A 24,331-nucleotide genomic window follows, 5' to 3' on the forward strand; every position below is an offset into this window, starting at 1 on the left:
TGAAATAAATTGATCTATCTTAGTTTCTCTAATTATTTCTAGTTTTGAAACTCTCTTCATAAAAACACCCAACATAAAACGTTGGTAAATATAATCTGTTTTATTCGATTTGCGAATTTGAAAATATAAAACATTCTGAAGATATAAAATATTTGAAGACTTAAAACCCTTCTTAAAGTATTTCCAGTTATGACAGAATAACCTGGGACAGGATTTTCCTCCTGCCATAAATCACCAGAAAATTGGATGAAATATATAAAGCAGACATTGAACATCAGGCTGGATGATCCCTGAGAGATAAGATACAAATAAGGTGAGCTTCATAGTCACTCTGACTTTCTACCTGGGGGTACTTTCTGGACCACACAAAGGCAAAGAAGAACTAAAGGCAAGCAGCACTGGCTCAGTGACTAGGGAAAACTGAGAACACAGTTCAAATAAATGGAAGCACTTGAGACTCTGTAAAGCAGAGTACTAGAAAGGACAACTCTACAAAGAGAAAAAGGTCCAGAAATCTTTATAAGAGTCTCTTTGAGCCTGTTCTTGAATACTAAGCTACACATATGCAATGCAAAACTCCAGGAGGCTGGGCAAAGAACAACTACAAAAACTCCCAGAAAAATTTCTGGGAGATAATTCAACTTCCAACCAACTACAGAGGAAAGAACTCATGGAATTACGAGGTCATTCAGTGGAGAACATAGAAGTGTAACGCCTTAGGAATGGAACTAAACTAGCCCTTAGAGCATAAGCCCTCTAACAAAGCTCAAAGACTATCAAGCTACAAATAATTTGTCTACCAAAGTACAAAAGGTAACAAAATACAGCACTCAAGAATGTCCAAAGCCCAGGGGCACCTGAATGGCTCAGTCAGCTAAATGTCTGCTTTCGGCTCAGGTCATGATCCCAGGTTCCTGGGGTCAGGCTCCATGTCAGGCTCCCTGCTCAACGGGGAGTCTGCTTCTCCCTCTGCCTGCACCCCAACCCCCTGTTCATGCTTGTGCACTCTCTCTCTCTCAAATAAACAAATAAAATCTTTTTAAAAAAATGTCCAAAGCCCAAAACAAAAACAAAAAAAGTCCAAAGCCCAATAAGGGAAATATTACATATATAAAGAAACAATAAAATCTGAGCAATGTTAGGGGGAAAAAAACAGAGAAACAGGTCCAGAAATAATAAAAATCATGGGTTAATTAAAAAGCACTAATAAAAAATTAACTAGAGAAGTTCAATAGCAGATTCAAGCAGGCAGAAAAAACAGTGAACTTGAAGACAGGTCAATTGAGACTATTCATAATCAAATTGGAATAGAGAAAAAAATGATTGTCTCCACAGATACAGAAAAAGCATTTCACAAAATCCAACACTCTTCCATGATAACAACATGACAGGGATACCTGCTCTCATCATGTCTGTTCAATGGACATTCTAGCTGGAGCAGTTAGGCAAGAAAATTAATTAATTAAAAGGCATCCACACTGGAAAGGAAGAAGATTATCTCTACTAAGAGATGACATGATTTTATATGTTGAAAATCTTAAAGAATAACACATGGAAGACTATTAGAACTAATAAATTAGTTCAGCAGGTTGTAGAATATAAGATCAATATACAAAAATCATTTACACTTCTATACAATGGCAATAAACAACCCAAAATGAAATTAAGAAAAACATTTCCATTTATAATAGTACAATAGCATTAAAAAGAATAAAATATTTAGGAATAAATTTAACAAAAGAAGTGTAAGTTTTATTCTCCAAAAACTATAAAACATTGTTGAGAGAAATTAAAGAAAAACTATATAAATGGAAAAACTTCCCATGTTCACGGATTGGAAGACTTAACATGGTTAAGATGGCATTACTCCCCAAATTGATCTACAGATTCAATACAGTATGTACCAAATTTCCAGCTGACTTCTTTGCAGCAAATGACAAGTAGATCCTAAAATTCATATGGATAGGCAATGAACTCAGAATAGTCAAAACACTCTTGAAAAAGAAGAAGAAAGTAGGAGGAATCACGCTTTCTAATTTCATACTACAAAGCTATAGTAATAACTCAATGTGGTACTGGCATAAGGATAGACATAAAAGTCAAGGAAATACAAGCAAGAGTCCAGAAATAAACCCATCTATGGTCAACTGACTGTGACAAGTGCCAAGACCATTCAGTGGGAAAAGAATACTTCCCACAAATTGTGCTGGGACATACACACATGCAAAAAAGATGAATCTGGACTCCTATTCACATAATTGAGAAAACTTATTCAAAATGGATTAAAGACCTAAACTAAAGAGCTTAAACCATAAAACTCATAAGTGAAAATATAGGTATAAGTCTTCATGACCCTGGATAGGACAAGAGTTTCTTAGATATAACACCTAAAGTCTAAACTACCAAAGAAAAAAATAGATAAAATAGATTTCATCAAAGTTTAAAACTTCTGGTATCAAATGGCATTACCAAGAGAATGAAAAGGTAAACTGCAGAATCAAAGAGTTACAAATCATATATCTGATAAGGGTATTATATCCTATAAAGAACACTAATAACTCAACAATAAAAACACAACCCAATTTAAAAAATGGGCAAATGATTTGAATATACATTTCTCCAAAGAAGATATGCAAATACACATTAAGTACATGAAAAGATACCTAACATCATTAATCATTAAGGAAATGCAAATCAAAACCACAATGAAATATCAGTTCACACACATTAGGATGGCTATTAAAAAAAAAGAGTATAATAACAAGTGCTAGTAAGGATATAGAAAAATTACAGCCCTCATACAATGCTGACCGAACTGTAAAATGGGGCAGCTGCTGTAGAAAGCAGGAAAGCAGGTTGGCAGTTCCTCAAATATGACCCAGTAATTCCATTCCTAGATATCTTCCCAAGAGAAATGAAAACTTCTGTCTACACAAAAATTTATGCACAAACATTCATAACAGCATTATTCATAATAGCCAAAAATTAGAAACAACCCAGGGTCCATCACCTGATGAATAAACAAAGTGTGATAAGATATATCCATACAATGGAATATTATTCAACCATAAAAAGAAATGAAGTAATGATACATATTTTAACACAGAGTACCTTTAAAACATCATTATAAATGAAAAACCTAGACACAAAAGGCCACATATTTCATGATTCCATTTACAAGAAATGCCCAGAATAAGCAAACCCATAGAGACAGAAAGTAGATTAGGGGCTAGGAAAGGGAAAATGGCAGTGACCGCTGATGGGCAAAGAGTTTCTTTTTGGAGTAATAAAAATGTTCTGGAATTAGAAGTGGCGATGGTTGTATAACCTAGTGAATATACCAAAAACAATATACTTTAAAATGGTGACTCTTACGGTATATGAATTATATCTCAATACAAGAAAAAGATCGCCTAAGGGCACCTGGGTGGCTCAGTCAGTTAAGCATTGCGTTTGGCTCAGATCTTGATCTCAGGGTCCTGGGATCAAGCCCCGCATTGGGCTCCCTGCTCAGCGGGGAGCCTGCTTCTCCCTCTCACTCTGCCGCTGCTCCCCCTGCTTGTGCTCTATCAAATAAATAAAATCTTTTTTAAAAAAAATCCCATAACTACAGCATCCTAAAATTGTAAAAGTATAAAATGGTCAATCGTCTCTTGGGGTGATAAAAGGTATTTGATTCCTATTTTACCAATCTGAATGAATACATGGACAATGAAACTTTAAATCATGCAAACAAAATTCCCAGATCCTCTCTTAATCCTCAAATTTTTCTCCAATACAGAACATAATGAACAATGCCATCAAACACAATTATCTATGTACAATTACTAAAGCACTAACTGTACCTCCATCCATTTCTCTCTTTAGCAAGCATAACAGAATATAAGGTAATATTTTATGTATACATATATGTTATACTACATATATATCACACATTACATATATATCTACTTTATTATTACTACATCATTTGTAACACAGAGCACAACCATTCACATCAAGTGTGCCATGACTGCCTTTATTGCACTTCTATGATTCTTTGAGATTTATTTCTAACATATTAAACATAATGGTTGTATTTTTGGCTTAACTGAGTTACTCTCATCCCCCCAAATTCATATGTTGAAGTTCTAACCCTCTTATTCCTCAGAATGTGACTGGGGAGATAGGGCCTTTAAAGAAGTAATAAGGTAAAGTCAAGGTCATGTGGGTGGACTCTAATCCAAAATGACTGGTGTCCTTATAGGAGATTAAGACCCAGACATGCAGAGAAGAAAGAACATGTGAAGACAAAGGGAGATGACTGCCAACTACAAGCCAAGGAAAGGACTTTCAAAAGAAAACCTTGATCCTGGACTCCTAGCCTCCAGAACTAGGAGGAAATAAATTGCTGTTGTTTAAACCACCCAGTCTGAGGTACTTCGTTATGGGAGCCCTGGCAAACACAAACAGGCTCTAATATTTTTCAGTTATTTAGATCTCCTTAGCATGGAAACAAACACCAAAATAAAGAAGTGGAACTCATATTTTAGGAAATTCTAAAATGAGTTCTTTGGAGACATAAATGTGTAAAAGGGCTCTGGACATCCTTTCCAAGAAGCTGAACTATTTCGGTTGCAGCAGGACTTCAGAAATAGTAAATTCTGCATCCTAAAGCAAAAGTTAACTTCCTACTAGCTTTTTGTGTTCTGGTATATGTATACATATATTTGTTTAGTTGGGGGTTTTTTTTAATTGCAAAAGAGCCAACAAAAACCTCCCAAGAAACAAGAGTCCAGGGCCTGATGGATTCCTGGGGAATTCTACCAAACATTCAAAGAAGAAATACCTATTCTCCTGAAACTGTTCCAAAAAATGGAAGGAAAACTTCCAAACTCATTCTATGAGGCCAGCATTACCTTGATCCCAAAACCAGGCAAAGACCCCATCAAAAAGGAGAATTACCAACCAATATCCCTGAAGAACAGGGATGCCAAAATTCTCAACAAGATCCTAGCTGATAGGATCCAACAGTACATTAAAAGAATCATCCACCAGGACCAGGTGGGATTTATTCCTGGGATGCAAGGGTGGTTCAACATTTGCAAATCAATCAATGTGATAGAACACGTTAATAAGAGACAAGAACCACATGATCCTCTCAATTGATGCAGAAAAAGCATTTGACAAAACACAGCATTCTTACCTGATTAAAACTCTTCAGAGTGTAGGGATAGAGAGAACATTCCTCAATTTCATAAAAACAAGCGAATATCATTCTCAATGGGGAAAAGCTGAGAGCCTTTCCCTTAAGATCAGAAACACGACAAGGATGCCCACTCTCGCCACTATTGTTCAACATAGTACTAGAAGTCCTAGCCTCAGCAATCCAACAACAAAAAGAAATAAAAGGCATTCAAGTTGGCAAAGAAGTCAAACTCTCTCTCTTCGCAGATGACATGATACTTTATGTGGAAAACCCAAAACACTCCACACCCAAATTACTAGAATTCATACAGCAATTCAGTAATGTGGCAGGATACAAAATCAATGCAAAGAAATCAGTTGTTTTCTTATACGCTAACAATGTAACTGTAGAAAGAGAAATTAGAGAATTGATTCCATTTACAACAGCACCAAAAACCATAAGATACCTTGGAATAAACCTAACCAAAGAGGTAAAGGATCTATACCCTAGGAACTACAGAATACTTATGAAAGAAATTGAAGAAGACACAAAAAGATGGAAAAACATTCCATGTTCATGGATCGGAAGAAAATGTCTATGCTGCCCAGAGCAATCTACACTTTCAACGCCACCCCAATCAAAATACCAATGGCATTTTTCAAAGTGCTGGAACAAACAATCCTAAAATTTGTATGGAACCATAAGACTCTGAATTGCCAAGGAAATGTTGAAAAAGAAAAACAAAGCTGGGGGCATCACGTTGTCCGATTTCAAGCTATATTACAAAGCTGTGATCACCAAGACAGCATGGTAGTGGCATAAAAACAGACACATAGATCAATGGAACAGAATAGAGAGCCCAGATATGGACCCTCAACTCTATGATGGTCAACTTATCTCCAACAAAGCAGGAAAAAATATCCAGTGGAAAAAAGACAGTCTCTTCAATAAATGGTACTGGGAAAACTGGACAGCTATATACAGAAGAATGAAACTCGACCATTCTCTTACACCATACACAAAGACAAACTCTAAATGGATGAAAGGACCTCAATGTTAGATAGGAATCCATCAAAATCCTACAGGAGGACATAGGCAGTAACCTCTTTGACATCAGCCACAGCAACTTCTTTCAAGACACATCTCCAAAGGCAAGGGAAACAAAAGTGAAAATGAACTTTTGGGACTTCATCAAGATAAAAAGCTTGGATTAAAAAAAAAGGAAACAGTCAACAAAACAAAGAGGCAGCCCACGGAATGTGAGATGTCATTTGCAAATGACACTACAGATAAGGGCTGGTATCCAAGATCTATAAAGAACTTCTCAAATTCAACACCCAAAAAACAAACAATCAAGTCAAAAAATGGTCAGAAGACATGAACAGACACTTCACCAAAGATGACATACAAATGGCTAACAGACACATGAAAAAAATATTCAACATCATTCGCCATCAGGGAAATTCAAATCAAAACCACACTGAGATACCACCTTACCCCAGCTAGAATGGCAAAAATTGACAAGGCAAGAAATAACAAATGTTAGAGAGGATGTGGAGAAAGAGGAACCCTCTTACACTGTTGGTGGGAATGCAAGTTGGTATAGCCACTTTGGAAAACAGTGTGGAGTTTCCTCAAAAGGTTAAAAATAGAGCTACCCTATGACCCAGCAATTGCACTACTGGGGTATTTACCCCAAAGACACAGATGTAGTGAAAAGAAGGGCCATGTTCATAACAGCAATGTCCACAACAGCCAAACTCTGGAAGAAGACGAGATGCCCTTCAACAGATGAATGGATAAAGAAGTTGTGGTCCATATATACAACGGAATACTACTCAGCCATCAGAAAGAATACCCACCATTTGCATCGACATGGATGGAACTGGAGGAGATTATGCTAAGTGAAATAAGTCAAGCAGAGAAAGTCAATTATCCTATGGTTTCACTTATTTGTGGAACATCAGGAATAGCAGGGAGGACATTAGGAGAAGGAAGGGAAAAATGTAGGGGGGGAAATCAGAGGGAGAGACGAACCATGAGAGACTATGGACTACGGGAAACAAACTGAGGGTTTCAGAGGGGAGGGGGCTGGGGGGATGGTTTAGCCTGGTGATGGGTATTAAGGAGGGCACGTACTGCTTGGAGCACTGGGTGTTATGCGAAAACAATGAATCATGGAACACTACATCAAAAACTAATGATATACTGTGTAGTGACTAACATAATAAAAAAAAAATCCATATGGATAGATATCCTTGAATTGGCTCAAAACTTAGCTGTAACAAGATGGAGAGAAGTGAGGTACTCTGGAGGAAAACAACTGGGTTCAAATCTTGGCTCTACCTGCTCCTAGCTATTTAACAACAATCAATCTATTCTATCTGAGATTCAGTTTCCTCAGTCATAAAGGGAGATCACTTAGCATGATGCCTGGCACATAACTGATGCTCTATAAAAGGGTCCATCATTTCATCACTGTATTTAAACAACTCAGCATTAGCCACAAGGAACAGTAAGCTATTTACCTAAGCACCACTTTGTGTGTGTCTGTGTGACCAACGGGCTAAGTCCTATTATCTAAGTTTTACTATAACTTAAGTAATAAGGCCCAAATAAAATCAAATTGACACAAGAGCTTATATTGCTTTGAAAAATAGTAAATACTTGGCATAGACTCTATTTAATGACTCAAATACCTAAGGATCCAATATTTCTGTCAAATTCTCCCTAAATACACTATCTTGAAATGTTACATTTTGGGGGCGCCTGAGTGGCTCAGTTGGTTAAGCGACTGCCTTCGGCTCAGGTCATGATCCTGGAGTCCCGGGATCGAGTCCCGCATCGGGCTCCCTGCTCACCAGGGAGTCTGCTTCTCCCTCTGACCCTCCCCCTGTCTCATGTGCTTTCTCTCTCATTCTCTCTGTCTCTCAAATAAATAAATAAAATCTTTAAAAAAAAAAAAAAAAAGTTACATTTTGCCTGAAATTCAGTCCTTCCATTTATGTATCCAAACCCTACTAGTTTTGCAAAGACTCAGTTTAAGTTCCACATTCCTCTTAATCCTTAGGTGACAATTTTTCCCTCCCATTGATACAACAGTACTAAATTATATGTTGTCTTTCCTTTGTACTTTTTATGTAAATCTTACTTCCATAACAAGACTTGAAGTTTCCTGACAGTAGGATTCATAATATATGTGCCTAGGAAGCAGCCATGTGCTCACAGAAAGAATTTACTACTTTATGGACTGACTGCGTTAAGTAGTTATAATGAAGTTTGCTACTACCTTTCTATGTTACTTAATTTAAAGGTATTTCAAATTAGGGAGAACACAGAACATATATAGAACCATACACAGATTTGAAAGCATCTTAAGGAATCACCTAATTTAGCCTAATTAATTACCTAATTAATTCTTTAAAAGTAATTATTAGATAAAATACAGACCACAATAACATTTTTTTTATTTTTTCTATTTTTCCATTGTTAGCAATATATCTCTTTTACAGTCTACAGCAGTTAATCTCTACCATTCCCTGAATGATAATGAGAATATATTTTCACAGTAGCAACTGGTGACATTTCAATAAATCAATGTGCTGCAGTGATACCTAAATAAAAGCTTATTTCACTATAATGATGCTTCCAGGCTTCCCTCAAGTCAGGTGGTTACTTGCAGTTAATGATCTGTGACATACCACACAAGTAGTCCTAAAAAGACTTATTATCCACTGCATGTGCAACAATATTTGCTTTATGGATGGCTACATGAATGAAGACATTCAATGTAACTGTAAAAGTAAAATCAAAAGAAAACTTACAAGTAACATGTTTTCTTTAAGTAAAAGGGCTGTGACCATTTTCCATTAATACTTAACCTTTTGCAGGAGCAGTGCAACCACATATAATGCTCAAATCCATAAAGCCCAAGAGCTGTTCTGGGTTAATGCTAATTAACTGCCCCCAATCAAAAGAGCAGTAACTTTCCAAAAATGTGAGATCATCAACCTCTATTGCTGACATCAAAGTCATATCACAAAGCTTAATGAACAATAAAAAAGACAAATATGCTTTATATATGTTAAGAACCTATCTTTTAACTGAATGTCTGTATACCTATTCAACAGAAACATGCTGAGAAAATTATTATGCTGCACACAAATTTGCTAATCTCAAACAATATCTTTCATAGCTGCCAGACTTTGCAAGCATTTACATGTTTACCATTTATAATTTTATTTCATTCACTAGACTCAGCTTTTGTCCACCATATGTCCACTGTGGATTAACTATTCCCTCAGGTACAATTAAGGCCTTTCCATTTGTTGTAAGAAGAGGTAAGTATGAAGGACACAGCCAGAAATAACATTTATACCTCAACCAAAAACAGAAGCACATTGAAACTCAAACCATGGTTTATGCAGCATCTTTTTTTTTATTAGACACATGTCTACATAGCAAAATAAACTTGAGATAAAAATTCACGGCAACTGTACACCAGCTTTCACCATTGAGATTAGATATCAAAATCATATCACCTCCACCAAGTTTAAATAATTTTTAAGAAAAATAATTTCTAAAATATAAGTTAAATGAAGGCTAGCTTCCAAACATTAATAATAACTGAAACTTTAATCATTATCTATGTATTTCAAGGACACTGCACACAATTTTTAATGTTTTTGATTTTTAAATCCTTAAATATATATACATATATACTTAGCAATACCTCCTCCCAATATCCATAACTAGAAGACAGAATTTGAGGAAACAGTGAGAGACACAATAATAGGAGCTAATACATATAGCACCTGTTACATACAGGCACTGGTTCTAGGGGCTTCATATAAATATATATAACTCTTTCAACAACCTCCCTATAAAGTAGATGTTATTATTATTCCCACTTTACAGATGAGAAAATTGAGCTACAGAGATGGTAAGTACCTTATCACAGCCAACAATTAATAAATGAGCCCATATCTGAACTTAAGTGGTCTTACTTAGAGGTCTGTGCCCTTAAGCACTTCTCTATACTGTCTCTCTGCATTGATGATATTTATGTGCCAGAACACACTCTAACATAAATATCCATAAGGGAAAATACAATTTCTCATCTTTTTTAAACTAAAATTATGTATGAAAATTAAGAGATTAATTACAGTTAGGACTTTGTTTTCAAAAGAACTGTGTGTGTAACATAGCAGGTGTCTTGCATGGTCTGATGTGGTAGTGACTCATAAGCACAGAGTCTGTAAATATTAAACTCCTCTTCCGACTGAAAAATCTGGGGTCAATTTCCTTACACCACACACAAAAATAGACTCAAAATGGATGAAAGACCTAAATGTGAGACAGGAGTCCATCAAAATCCTAGAGGAGAACACAGGCAGCAACCTCTTTGACCTCAGCCACAACAACTTCTTCCTAGAAACATCACCAAAGGCAAGGGAAGCAAGGGCAAAAATGAACTACTGGGACTTCATCAAGATAAAAAGCTATTGCACAGCAAAGGAAATAGTCAACAAAACCAAAAGACAACCGACAGAATGGGAAAAGATATTTGCAAATGACATATCAGATAAAGGGCTAGTATCCAAAATCTATAATGAACTTATCAAACTCAACACCCAAAGAACAAATGATCCAATCAAGAAATGGGCAGAAGACATGAACAGACAGTTTTCCAAAGAAGACATCCAAATGGCCAACAGACACATGAAAAAGTGCTCAACGTCGCTCGGCATCAGGGAAATCCAAATCAAAACCTCAATGAGATACCACCTCACACCAGTCAGAATGGCTAAAATTGACAAGTCAGGAAACGACAGACGTTGGCGGGGATGTGGAGAAAGGGGAACCCTCCTACACTGTTGGTGGGAATGCAAGCTGCTGCAACCCCTCTGGAAAACAGTATGGAGGTTCCTCAGAAAGTTGAAAATAGAGCTACCATATGACACAGGAATTGCACTACTGGGTATTTATCACAAAGATACAAATGTAGGGATCCAAAGGGGTACGTGCACCCCAATGTTTACAGCAGCAATGTCCACAATAGCCAGACTATGGAAAGAGCCAAGATGTCCATCGACAGATGAATGGATAAAGTAGGTGTTGTATATATATATACAATGGAATATTATGCAGCCATCAAAAAAATAAAAATGAAATCTTGCCATTTGCAATGACGTGGATGGAATTAGAGGGTATTATGCTAAGCGAAATAAGTCAATCAGAGAAAGAAATGTATCATATGATCTCAAAGATATGAGGAATTCTTAATCTCAGGAAACCAACTGAGGGTTGCTGGAGTGGTGGGGGATGGGAGGGATGGGGTAGATGGGTGATAGACATTGGGGAGGGTATGTGCTATGGTGAGCACTGTGAATTGTGTAAGAATGATGAATCACAGACCTGTAGCTCTGAAACAAATAATACATTATATGTTAAAAAAAAAAAAAAGAAGATAGTAGGAAGGGAAAAATGAAGAGGGGGAAATCGGAGGGGCAGATAAACCATGAGAGACTATGGACTCTGAGAAACAAACTGAGAACTCTAGAGGGGAGGGGGTTGGGGGGATGGGTTAGCCTGGTGATGGGTATTAAAGAGGACACGTATTGAATGGAGCACTGGGTGTTATACGCAAACAATGAATCACGGAACACTACATCAAAAACTAATGATGTAATGTATGGTGATTAACATAACATAATAAAATAAAATTTAAAAAAAAGAAAAATCTGGGGTCAGAGGTGTACAGAAGCCAGAAAAGTATTATTTTCACTTTATCATCTCAGAAAGTCTGTAGTTCCATTTTTCACTGAGATAGAGAATTAATACTTTTCTAGTCATTCATAACAAGTATCTATTGAGCACTTCCTGTGTGCAGAGACTAAGCTAGATACTAGAATGACTGCCATGAACAAGGCAGTAGGCCTTCCTGGAGCGTCAACTGAAGAACACCTGGATAACTGCAGGTGGGGGGGGAGCTTTCCCCTAAAAAAGGTGACTTTTTTAGAAGAATCACACAGTTTAAAAAGCAATAAATAGCTAGTAATTATTTTTTTAAAAAATAAAAATAAATAAAAATAAAGAGAAGGTAAAATGCAGCATTTTGACAACTGGGAGAAAAACAAACAAACAAACAGAAACTACCTAGTATCTGTCCGAGTCCTCTTCTACTTATTCGTTTCTCTCAACACTCTAAAGAGTTTAAGATTTGGGAAAGTCTTCACAGACTGCTCATGTTCTACTTTTTCACTAAGTCAGAATCAATGCAATAGATTGAAGATTAAGGAATGGAGATGACTCATTCAAACTTATATCTAAAAATAGAACAAGCTCAGGGGCGCCTGGGTGGCTCAGTTGGTTAAGCGACTGCCTTCGGCTCAGGTCACGATCCCGGAGTCCCGAGATCGAGTCCCGCATCGGGCTCCCTGCTCCGCGGGGGGTCTGCTTATCCCGCTGACCCTCTTCCCTCTTGTGCTCTCTATCTCTCATTCTCTCTCTCAAATAAATAAATAAAATCTTAAAAATAAAATAAAATAAAATAAAAATAGAACAAGCTCAGAAACAATACAAAGACATGCATTTTATGTCATTAGATATTTGCACATATACCCCATGTCTTTCTCTTCCCATGAACATAAAACATGCTATAATATCTCCCATTCTTTAAAAACACCACGAGTTTTGACCCACATTCCCTCCAGCAGCTGCCCCATTTACCAACTCCCTTGTAGAATGGCATTATGTATACACATCGCTTCTATCCATTGTCTACAATTCATTGACTTCCCTTCTCTCTTCAACTCACTCTACTCAGCTTTCACCCACACCACTCCAATGAACCTGTTTGCCAAGGTCAACACTCATCACCTCTACGTACTTAATCTAATAATCATTCTTGGTCCTCATCTATTGATCACCCCCTTCCTAAAACACCTTTACATGTGGCTTCCAGTATACTTCAGTCTCAGAATTTTCCCTGATCTCCACTGGCCACATTCCAATTCCTTTGCTGATCTTTATTTCCCCAAACTTTAAAACATGGCTATAACCCAAGGATCAATCTTTGGACTTCTTCTCTTTTTATACTTACTCCTATGTAAAGTTCATCCAGTCTCAGGATTTAAATACCATCAATGTGTTGCTGACTCCCAGACTTTTATCTCTAGACCTCCTCTTGCCCCTGAACTTCAGACTCACATATCCAACTACCTATTAAATATCTCCAAAGAGATGATTAATGTAAGTACCTCAAACTTACCATGTCCAAAAGCAAACTTGTGATCCTCACCCCAAATTGTTCTTCCTGCACTCTTTCTCAAGTCAGTAGATTGAACTTTAGCCTTCCAGATGCCTAGGCCAAAAATCTTGGCATTATCTTAACCTCTTCTCTCCTCTAACTCCACAACCAATCTATGAGAAAATCTATCACCCCTACATTCAAAATGTATCCAGAAGCCAACTCCTTCTCACTACTTCTACTTGCTGTCACCCTATTCCATACCACCAATATTTCTCACCTGGATTATGTCAAAAACCTCTTATCTGTTTAGTTTGCTTCCATGCATACCCACTATAGTAAGTTCTCACAACAAGAACTGTAGTGATCCTTTCAAGTTAAGTCACTTCACTCCGCTGAAAACCCTTAGTGGCTTTCCACCTCACACAGAGTAAAAGTTGAAGCCCTTACAAAGGCTTTCCTGATCTGTCCTCTTCCTAGACCCTTTTCTCTTTGTATCTTACTTCATGTTCTACACTGTTCTTTCACTGACTATTCCCTACATATAGCTACACACACTGCTACAAACACACACACACACACACACACACACACACACACACACACACGCCTTCTTGGAGTTCCAGAGGGGGGAAAAAAACAAAACACTATCTCACTACTCGTCCTACTCTTCCTACTCTTCCCTCCTACTTGGATAACTCTTCATCCAGATATCTCTGTGGCACTCTCTCTTTCTTCCTTTATCTCCTTGCTCAAATGTCATCTTCTCAAACTTTCCTTGCTACCATATTTAAAATCTTAACACCTTCTTCCATGTCTTCTTTTTTCTCCCTTCCCTGCTTTATCTATACAAAACTTAGCATCATTTAACATATTATATATTTCCTTATTCATTTATTTACTGTCTTCCTCTACTGGAACCAGGCTAGATGAAGGCAAGAATTTTTGTCTGTTCACTGCTGTATCCCTAACACCTAGAGGTATGTGGCTCAATAACTAACTGTTAAATGAAATGAATGAATGAGAGAAGACATAGAAAAAAAAAAAAAAAGGAAATACCTGCTGAACTACCTTATTTATACTGCAAAAACTAGACATTCATGTGAAATTTTAGGAAATAATGTCATAGAAAATAAAAAGTAAATTCTAAGCTCAAGAAAAATTTTAAATTAAAAAGAAATGCTATTTTTAGAGCCCCCCAAACACTCCAAAGTTGACAATATTTCCAAGGTGTGCCTAGCAAGTAATAAGAATTCAATAAATCTTAGCTAGTTATTATTATTACTGTGATTAGGTATATGGACCTATCCATGTATAAAGAAAATAGATTCTTAATAATCTAACAACTGAATAAAATGAACCTAAGAAACCATTGCAAAGATAAGAAGACAGGGTCTACAGGACATATAAAGTTAAAATTAAACTCTTTTAAAATTATATGGTAGTAAATATGTTCAATTAAGCAGACTTATTAATAAATATGGGTCATCATATTTTAGTAATAGAAGGCGCTTATGATTACCAAGTATAATCCCTCATTTTATGCACAAGGATGATCCTAAGTGATTAAGTAAATTGCCCAAGGTGACATAACCAGATAAAATGACAGCCCCAGGACAAAAGCTAAAGTTTTCTGATCCCCACTCTAAGTCTTCCTTTAAACTGTACTGGATTTGTTCCACAATCACTGTAAATAAAATTAAAATAAATTATTAAAGAGGCTTAAATTACATTAATGAAAAATTTAAATTGCTTTTTCACAAAGAAATCTGTTTTTATAGCTATAAATTTTTTAAAAATTTATAAATTTTATAAAGCTACACATTTTATAATTGTAACTTAGTAAATTAAAATTAATATTTAATCATTTCTTCTAATTTTTAAAATCAGAGATTTACATAAAGGAAAAGTGGCTGACCTTTCTTTAGCATTTAATAAAGTTTCTCTATCATGAGAAGAAGATGAACAGAAATTTCATAAACAGATTGTTACGACAGAAATGCTTATACAATTCCCCCAAACAAACAAAACCAAACCACAGAAACCTTAATACTTCTCAGGCTAAGGACATTCTAATACTGTCAAATGATCTGAAGGAGGCTATCTAAAAAAATGTAATTATGAAATGACATAATAACATCACTGCAACTGTCTGGTGAAAAGTGATTTTGATAAGTATTATGAAAAAGCACTCATTTGACATTTTCTTCCCCAATAAGTATCAGTCCTAACAGCAGTCTGAATGCAATCCTATGCATTTAATTTGAGAAAACTACTGGAACCACCAACTGAACTGGAAATACTATAAAAATGTTCTGAAAGTACATCAAGAGTGTGAAGTGTCATGCAAAAGAACAGCTTTAAGAGTATATGTTAAAATACTCTCTCAGTACACAGACTACTGATGCTGTCAGTATCAGAATCAGATGCTCTCAGCATCTTCCAGTAAATAAATAATCATAGCTTTAGTTAACAAATTTACATGCTGCAGAGAGAAAAAAGAAAAAAAATGAAGCAATAGAAACAAAAATATAAAGTCCATCTGAAAAGACACTTGGATCTGATACTTTGGGATTACTATTCCCAGAACAAAACAGAACCAAAGTATTAAAATAAATGGGCAAGGAGGCAGAATGTTTTAATTCACAAAGTATAAACAGAATGAACTTTTCAAATTCTCAAAAGAGTTTCTGTTCATGCTTTATATAAATAATAAACTCTCTCAAGCAAACTGATAATGACTCACTCATTCACTTTGTTATAATATTGTAGATGATAACTTTTATAGAAGTTGATATGAATCCTTCAAAACAGGAATCAAAGTAAATGTTACGTACTTCACATTTTCCACTCTCCAGATAAAATAAGAATTTTGAACACTCAAAAAGAGTCACAGGATAAGCAAGCACATTTGTGTAAATTCCCATGAAGTTTTTCAAGCTGAATGTATAACCATTTCTTACACTCTTCTTACACTAAGAATAAAGAATAATCTTTTAAAAATTTTGTGATAATTTTATTGAGGGCATCAGTTAAATTTTCCAACTTGAAATTTACTTGTTTTACTAATACATTTCCATTGCCTTCAGGGAACACAACTACAGAGTACATTAAAATGTAACCTTTGAACCTTGCAGTGTAAAACATCACTTCCTGAGCAGAGATAGCACTCCAAGAACAATCAATCACTGTTAAGAAGAATATACACTCAACATTGTTAATTAGTGTTGATGCACTCTCCTCTATGCCCTCATCTGTCATGAAGATTGTTTAAAAATCTGAGTTATTAGTCTTTATTTGGGAAAGGATCTGGTTAATATCTTTAAGAGCAGAAATCATTCATCCATCCACTCTATCCCAGAGCGTGATAATTCCTACCCCCAATACAAGTTACTGATAACCACCACCCCTCCACTAACTAAGAAGCTATAAATCAGGAAGAGGGCAGCTTCTATGCAACCCCTGTTAATTTCTGTTTACAATCTATCCAACTGAGAATGTTAGCTAGTCAGGGGAGAAACTAGCTGATGGATCAGATAGTAGGAAAACATAACAGCTTAAAGATAGAAAATAACAAAATGACAAATTAAAATGCCATGTGCTTATAAAACATGGATTGAATTTAAAATTAATCTTTTAAAAAATTAATATTCCTGAATGTTCATTTCATTTCAATGGGAGCCTTTCCTAAAACACTGAAAGAAAAATTAAAACTATAACTTTAATGTAGATGATTTTTGGAATTAAACACAAAAATTAAAAAAAAAAAGTCAAGAGTGTAGGTTTCTACCATTACGTAAAAATCGCATTAGGAAAAAGCAAAATTCTTAATTCTTTTATATTTATTTAACTTAAAATAATGATATAAAATCTATGACATTTTATCTCATACATGATCCAGCACAATATAACTTCAATATACTTCCTAAGAAACTCTCTGACATATTCACCAAGGTGGAAATCAGTAGGCCAGTGGGGCCCAAAGGCCATCTAACAGATTCCCTATATCTACACATGTATTTTTCCTCATTAAGAAAAGCATTTTCCCTTAATAACACATCCCGGGCCATAAACACTTCTGATTTCAATGGAGGCTTCATGAAAAGGCTTTTATTCATTCATTCAGTATTCACTCACTCAGGCACTGTTCTCAGTGATGAGGTCCTTAGGTTTCGTTGAGCTTAGATTTTAGTGGGGAGGGACAGACAAGAAACAAACAAGAACAGCATCAGATGGCACTGAAGCTCCACAGGTAAGTGAAACTGAACGTCCTGAGAGAAAGGGACTGCATGGCCTGTTTACACTGAGTGGCCGAGAAAGGGAACTCTGAGGAGATGACATTTAAGATGAGATCCAAATGATAAAGTGGAGCCAGTCCAGCAGAGACCAGAAGTATTTCAAGCAGAAGAAACCCTATGGTACAAATTAACTTAGAATGTTTTAAGTACAGAAAAAAAAGACAAGTGTGCCTCAGCATCTAGTGGCAAGGGAACACACAGTAGAAGAAGAGGTCTGAGAGGCAGTTAGGAGCCCGATCACCTAGTGCTTGGTAAATTTGGATGAGGAGTTTGGAATTCATTCTAAGTGTGATGAGAAAGCACTAGAAGAGTCATAATAACATGATTTGCCATTTGGGAACTGGGATTGTAGGAGAGCAAAGCCAGAAGCAGGAGGGACCGTTAGGAAGCTACTGCAATAATTCACATGAGAGGTGATGATGGTGTGTTAGGCCACGGCCAGGTCCATCTGTAATAAGCCCAGAAGCAGACATAAATAGAAAACGCTGAGGCTTCACGGTGCAGTCTCTGATCAAGTGAGAGAGCAAGACTTTCAAGGCCAGGAAATCAGCTACCAGACCTCATAGATCTGGCTCTGTGAATTGCAGAAATTGCCTCAGATGGTAACAGAATGGTTTCCAGGTGCCTATCAGTTGTTTCATTCCACATCAGGCTACAGACACCATCAAACTTCAAAAGAACTTCTGTAAGTTCACGAATAAGTAGATGACTTATCCTCATTCCCATTTTGGAAGTTACCTATCAGGAATTTATGCTTACCTTGCTAGGGAAAAGTAGGGCCTTCCATGAAGATTTGGACATAATTATACTTATTAATCCCAACAACCAAACAGAGCAAAAGAAAGGCATTCAAATTTTTAGAAAACTTGAAGGCAGCTAAGCAAAAGAATAAAATTAAGACTAATTAATTAAAGGTTAAAATTAAGGCTAAGAGGTCCCTATCACTCCTTAAGTACTCTCTTTGTCTCAGCTTTTGTGCAAATGAACGTCTAACTGAATACACATTGTTAGCACTCCAGAATGTTTTGAACTGAATTGCCCCACCCATCATATGGTACGAGAAGTATCGATCTAAAAAAAAAACAGAGAAAACAAAAACCCAAGACATAAGATGATGACAAAGGGATTCTCTAGGAACCTTTACCTCCAGGCCACTTTTGTAAAAGATCTGTTTCAGCTCTACTAATTTGTAATTTGTGATCAAACTGAAGCTACAGTCAGTGTTTTTAAAAGACTATTATGAATGACAGTAACGATGATGATAATAGTTATTGAGCACTTACAGTATACAGGTCACAGGCTAAGTGCTTTCCATGTAATATCTCATTTAATCTTTAAACCAACTTTACCAGACAGCAGCTATCATCCTTACCTGCAAATGAAGAAGTTGAGGTATCTAGATACAAAGTCTGATGTCACACTGCTGTTAAGTGAAGAAATTGGGCTTATAAAAGCAAAGTATGCCGAAATTCAAAGCCCTATGATCTTAACCATAACTCAATACAAATTTAAATAGTACAGGAGCGCCTGTCGGTTAAGCATCTGCCTTTGGCTCAGGTCATGATCCCAGGGTCCTAGGATAGAGCCCCGCATCAGGCTCCCCGCTCAGTGGGGGTCTGCTGCTTTTTCTCCCTTTGTGCATGCTCTCTTTCTCTCTCTGGTAAATAAATAAAATCTTTTAAAAATAAATAAATAAATAAAATCTTAAATAATACAAAGAAAAAATACTAACTAGTGTCTTAGAGCCTTTCAGAATAGAATACAGACTAAAATAAATTTGTCTTAAAAATTATACACTGAAATAATTTAATTGTTAACAATTCTATTTCATAAAAGCAAATCCCTTCCTCTACTGGCTACTTCAGTAACCTATTCTAGTTATGCATTATATTTAAACATAATAAAACACAGTTTTTAATAAAAATAAACCCATAATTCATCCTTACCTAAGACTATCTTCAATCCTTAGCCCAAATTTCTGTGAGTTTACTATATTTTAATAAAAAACAAATGATCTTATAACATTATAAGCTCTTCCTATAAAACAGATTCACACATACACACACATATGCACACTCCCTCTCCACTTCCTCCCTTTCTCTTCCTCCCTCCTTCCTTCTCTCTCTCCCTCTCTCTCCCTGTATAGAAATTTTCTGTCTATCCTATCCCTCTACTAAATTTTGGCTAAAAGTTGGCTACTGCTGGGGTGCCTAGGTGGCTCAGTCGGTTAAGTGTCAGACTCGTGATTTCAGCTCAAGTCATGACCTCATGGGTTGTGGGATCCAGTCCCATGTCTGGCTCCTTACTCGGCATGGAGTCTGCTTGGGATTCTCTCTCTCTCCCTCACCGTCTGCCCCCAACCCCAGCTCGCTCACTCACACACACACACACTCTCTCTAAAATAAATAAATAAAACCTTTTTAAAAATGCAATAAAAGTTGGCTCTTGCTGCCAATATTTTCATAGCCTATACATATATCTTTTCAACATATGCTTTCTATTTTGCAACTTTCTAAGTTGCAAAGAACAGGACACAATGATGAGTTTTAAAAAAGCACATTTAGGTAGAAGATGACTCTCTGTAGATAAGGAACATAATAATCCAGTTTCAGATGTCTTCCCATCATGTTTCTTTTGCTTTCCCTTTAATCCATCTGTAAAATCTTTGCTTTTTAATATAATTTTGTCCCCCCAAACAGAAGATAAGTATACACTACTATACTAATGTAACATCAACTTGGAAACACAGATTTCAAGACCTACATGACCATATGAAATCAGGCCAGTGACAGATTATGCAGTAAATAATATCCAGGAAAATGTTCATCTTATAATCTCTTCAATTTATAAATGTAACATTCTGTGTGACTGCATACTTTATTCTATGATCTCATTCTGAAAGAGAGTATTATAAATACAAGGAAGGGGTTAGAGCTAAGCCAAAAGCTAAAAAATTCAACTTCTTATGCTATTAAATCTCAAACATTACACTGTAATAATTTTGTTCATAAATTCATATAATTTATATAAACGTTTGTTTTTAAAAACTTAGGAATGGCATCACCAGCACAGTCCAAAAGCCCATCCAATCTGACGGCCTCTCTTTGACAGTGACCAATGGCAGATGCCTCATAGGACCACATAAACACATAATGTATATAATTATGCACCACTATACCATTACTCCAGATGGTAGTCAGATTATGTCTTGAAAGAAATGAAAACAAGTCTCAACCCCCATCCCTTTCTTACTCTATAATTTCCTAAAAGGTGATGAGAAACTGCTAATAAAGCACAAATTTAACCATAATACAAGCCAGTGCTTCAGTAACATGGTAACTAAGAAATGATCTCTTAAAATGAAAGCTGCACTCAGAAAGAGAACCTAAGGTCATCAAAACTTTTTAAAGGAGAATTTCAATGAATTTAAAAGCATCTGATTCATTCAATTAGAAATATTTACAGAACAGAAGAGCAAAATTAAACTAAATCTTTAAAAAACTATATCTTTTACCCAAGACATCCATTTCATGATATATAATACTATTTTCTAAAAAGGTATTATAAAATGTCTATTTTTACTCTTCAGAGAAATGGTATCCACACCTGTTTTATAATGATTTTAAAGTAAGGCTTGGATTTATTAAATGTTCATCTAAGTGTGCAAAACCACATAATGAAGAAATCTTGGTTTAGTCCTTTAGGAAGTACTATTTCCTAAATAATTACACAGAAAAAAATGCACTATACTTTTAAAGACCTTTGGAGAAGATAATTCTCGTGGTAGTATACTTGGGTATTGGTTTAACAACGCTTGTAGTCAGGAAACTGTTCCTGACCTAAATCCTCCATGGTATAATTTAAATTCATTTTCTCTTTTTCTGACCTCAAATAGTTGTAGAAGATTAGGTCATATCATAATATTTTATATATTTAAAAACCCTTATTAATGTCTCCTTTTCCAGGTAACTGCACTGCAGGACTATGAACCAACTAACAGTTCTGTACTAAATTCAGTCTTATAATTTTATATGCGGTATATCATAGCCCAAGAGACAGATCTCAAAAATTACTTATCCACCATTTTTACCAAGCACTACTCATCCCCCAATACACTCTTCCTTAAAAAAAAAAAAAAAAAAAATTATCTACATTTTAGAACAAACCCCAAAAATTTAGAAAGAGAAGTTTATGAGAGATGCGAGCAAGGAACAATGCACACAAAATTCCACCCAGACACTGCTTTCTTTCCTAGAAAAGGGGACCATTTAATGAAATCTATCTCTCAAAAATCTCTGGGGCAGAGCTGAAGCTGTAGTGCAGTATCATAAAATCTGCAGCTGTGTTGCTGTTCTTAATAGTCCATGCTGCTTCCTCAGACCACAGGAAGCCAAAACACACACACGGTCAGAACAGAACTTACCTGAACAGGAACTGGCCAAAGCAGCAGAGCAGTTATGAAGGATCAAGCATCAAAACTGTTATTGAAAAGACTGTATACATCTTTAAAAATGTTCTCCTCCAGCAATGTACTTACTCCAGGAAAGCTGTATCTTTTATGTTTCTAAACATCAAGGTTTTTGTAGCAATAAAGACTACGGGATAGGCAAATAAATTACTACACATAAATAAGCATTAATAACTTACTTTTATTGCCCACCAAGGCAACCAGTGGCTGAGTTTCTGACTCCTCGCTCACTTTCTTCACCACAGAATACCAGTCTTCTAAATTCTCAAAGCTTTGATAATTTGTAATATCATATACCAAGAGGATTCCCTGTCACAAAAGAGTTACAGAAACTTTGTAAGATACCTGGCATATGCATGGTAAGTTACAATGAATACAAGGAAACTATCATAGAGGTGAAAAAGCTGCAAGGTCTACAACCCTGCCTGTAACTTTCATGAGGTCAAACATGTAAACCTTTCAATAAATAACCATCTGCTGCTGCTCTTTTTAAATATTTCAAAAAAGGAGATTCCATGACATCCCTTGATAGTCAATTTTAGTGTTTAACACAATTTTCTTTAAATGAAATAAGTCGATTTCCTCTTTTGGGCCTCTGTGCATTTGGAGAACAACATGAGAGTATCCTCCTCATAATAACCCTTCATGTACTTGAAGATAGTTAAGTAACTCCTTTACTGTCCCCTTTCCAGAATAAACAAACTCAATTCCTTAAACTTGCCTCAAAGGACCTATTTTCTATCCCTTTAATCATAGTTGTTGGGTTCTTCCCAGGACACACTACATACAGTTTTTTGACATCCTCTTTAAAATGAGCAATGTAAAACTGGACATGATACTGTAATAAGAGCCTGAACAAAGCCAAATATAACAGAGGGATTGCTTCCTGCCTCTTATATATCATATTCCTTTTAATATATCCCATTATTTTGTGTGGGAAGAAGAAGAAGTATGTACACACACAAATATAACAGTGCCACATTCTTGATTCTCATCCAGTTTGTGGTCAAACACTTAATACAAAGCTCTGCATACAATATAAGTCTGGACCCTAATAGCATTTATGTCTCCTTCTTCTTTGGTTGTAATCATAAATTTTAACTACATTTTTGTACCTACTATGTATCTAGACATATATTTAGATCTCTTCATTAGTCCTTACAACAATAATGCAACACTGGTATTCTTATTCTCATTTTACTAATAAAGAGAGGTTACAATAACCAAGGTCATACAGCTAGGCAAGTGATGAAGCCAGATATGAATCAAGAGCTGAAAGAATATGAATTCACTCTATAAGCACTTGTCTGCCAACTATTTGCCCAGCACTGTGCTGGGTCCTATGGGTATAAATTCCAAACCTCAAGAAACTCACAGTCTTGCAGCAAGGTCAGGCACATAAACAGACAAGTATAGAACACAAAAGTGATGGCTAGTGATATGCTGGTAAAGGTTAATCAACTGGCTATTGTCGTGGTGGGGGTAGGGAATTGCAAAGTGTGATTTGTAGCATTTGCCTATTTCTGTGGGGTAAATACTCCCCTAGGGCCATTTTCAAGTGACTGATGGCACTTCACTGAACAGAACTGGGTAAGACACCACCACATTGCATCTGCACCATACGGTTACACTAGACACTACCATAATGCATCTGTACCATACAGTTACACTAAATAATTTCAAGAAAATAGATAACAAAAATATATGTTAATTAGTAAAGAATGCATTTGAGCATATATCTTTGTTTTTAGTATAATTTATGCATTTATATCTAATTTTTAATCATGAACGTATTCAACAAAGGGCTCACAAAAATTCCCAAAATTTGAACAACTGACTTTCTCAAGCCAGTTCCAGCACACTACCCTTACAACGTTCTAGCACAGTGCTCTTTTAAATTACACTGGCTCCCAAGTCACTTATCTTCTCTGGGTCTCAGGTTGTTTGCCTCTAAAATTAGATCATTGACAGTAAATGGTCTCTAAGATCCCTTCCAGTTTAAATATTCTATAATTTTTATGCAAAATCATTTGTCTGATTTATTTTGGTAACTTAGACACGTATTTCTGTCTTCCCAAATGCCTTGAAATAATGCCCAACTCAAAATTATTTGAAATAATCACCATAAGTTCCCTTTTCTTATTAAG

General features: G+C 35.9%; 1 protein-coding gene across 8 annotated transcripts in view; it reads right to left on the reverse strand.

The window, feature by feature from the left end:
- The window catches only part of RAB28 (RAB28, member RAS oncogene family), a 116,274-nt gene that overhangs the window by 65,304 nt on the left and 26,639 nt on the right, over nucleotides 1-24,331 (reverse strand). For all 8 annotated transcript variants that reach the window (XM_073891436.1, XM_025887482.2, XM_025887480.2 and 5 more), the window contains exon 4: nucleotides 22,364-22,493. In XM_073891436.1, coding sequence (XP_073747537.1) covers nucleotides 22,364-22,493 — 130 coding nt within the window. The remainder of the gene's footprint in view (nucleotides 1-22,363; nucleotides 22,494-24,331) is intronic.

The sequence above is a fragment of the Callorhinus ursinus genome, unplaced genomic scaffold (genome assembly GCF_003265705.2).
Source record: "Callorhinus ursinus isolate GAN/ISIS: 27379988/994484 unplaced genomic scaffold, GSC_fseal_2.0 scaffold4, whole genome shotgun sequence".
Taxonomy (NCBI): domain Eukaryota; kingdom Metazoa; phylum Chordata; class Mammalia; order Carnivora; family Otariidae; genus Callorhinus; species Callorhinus ursinus.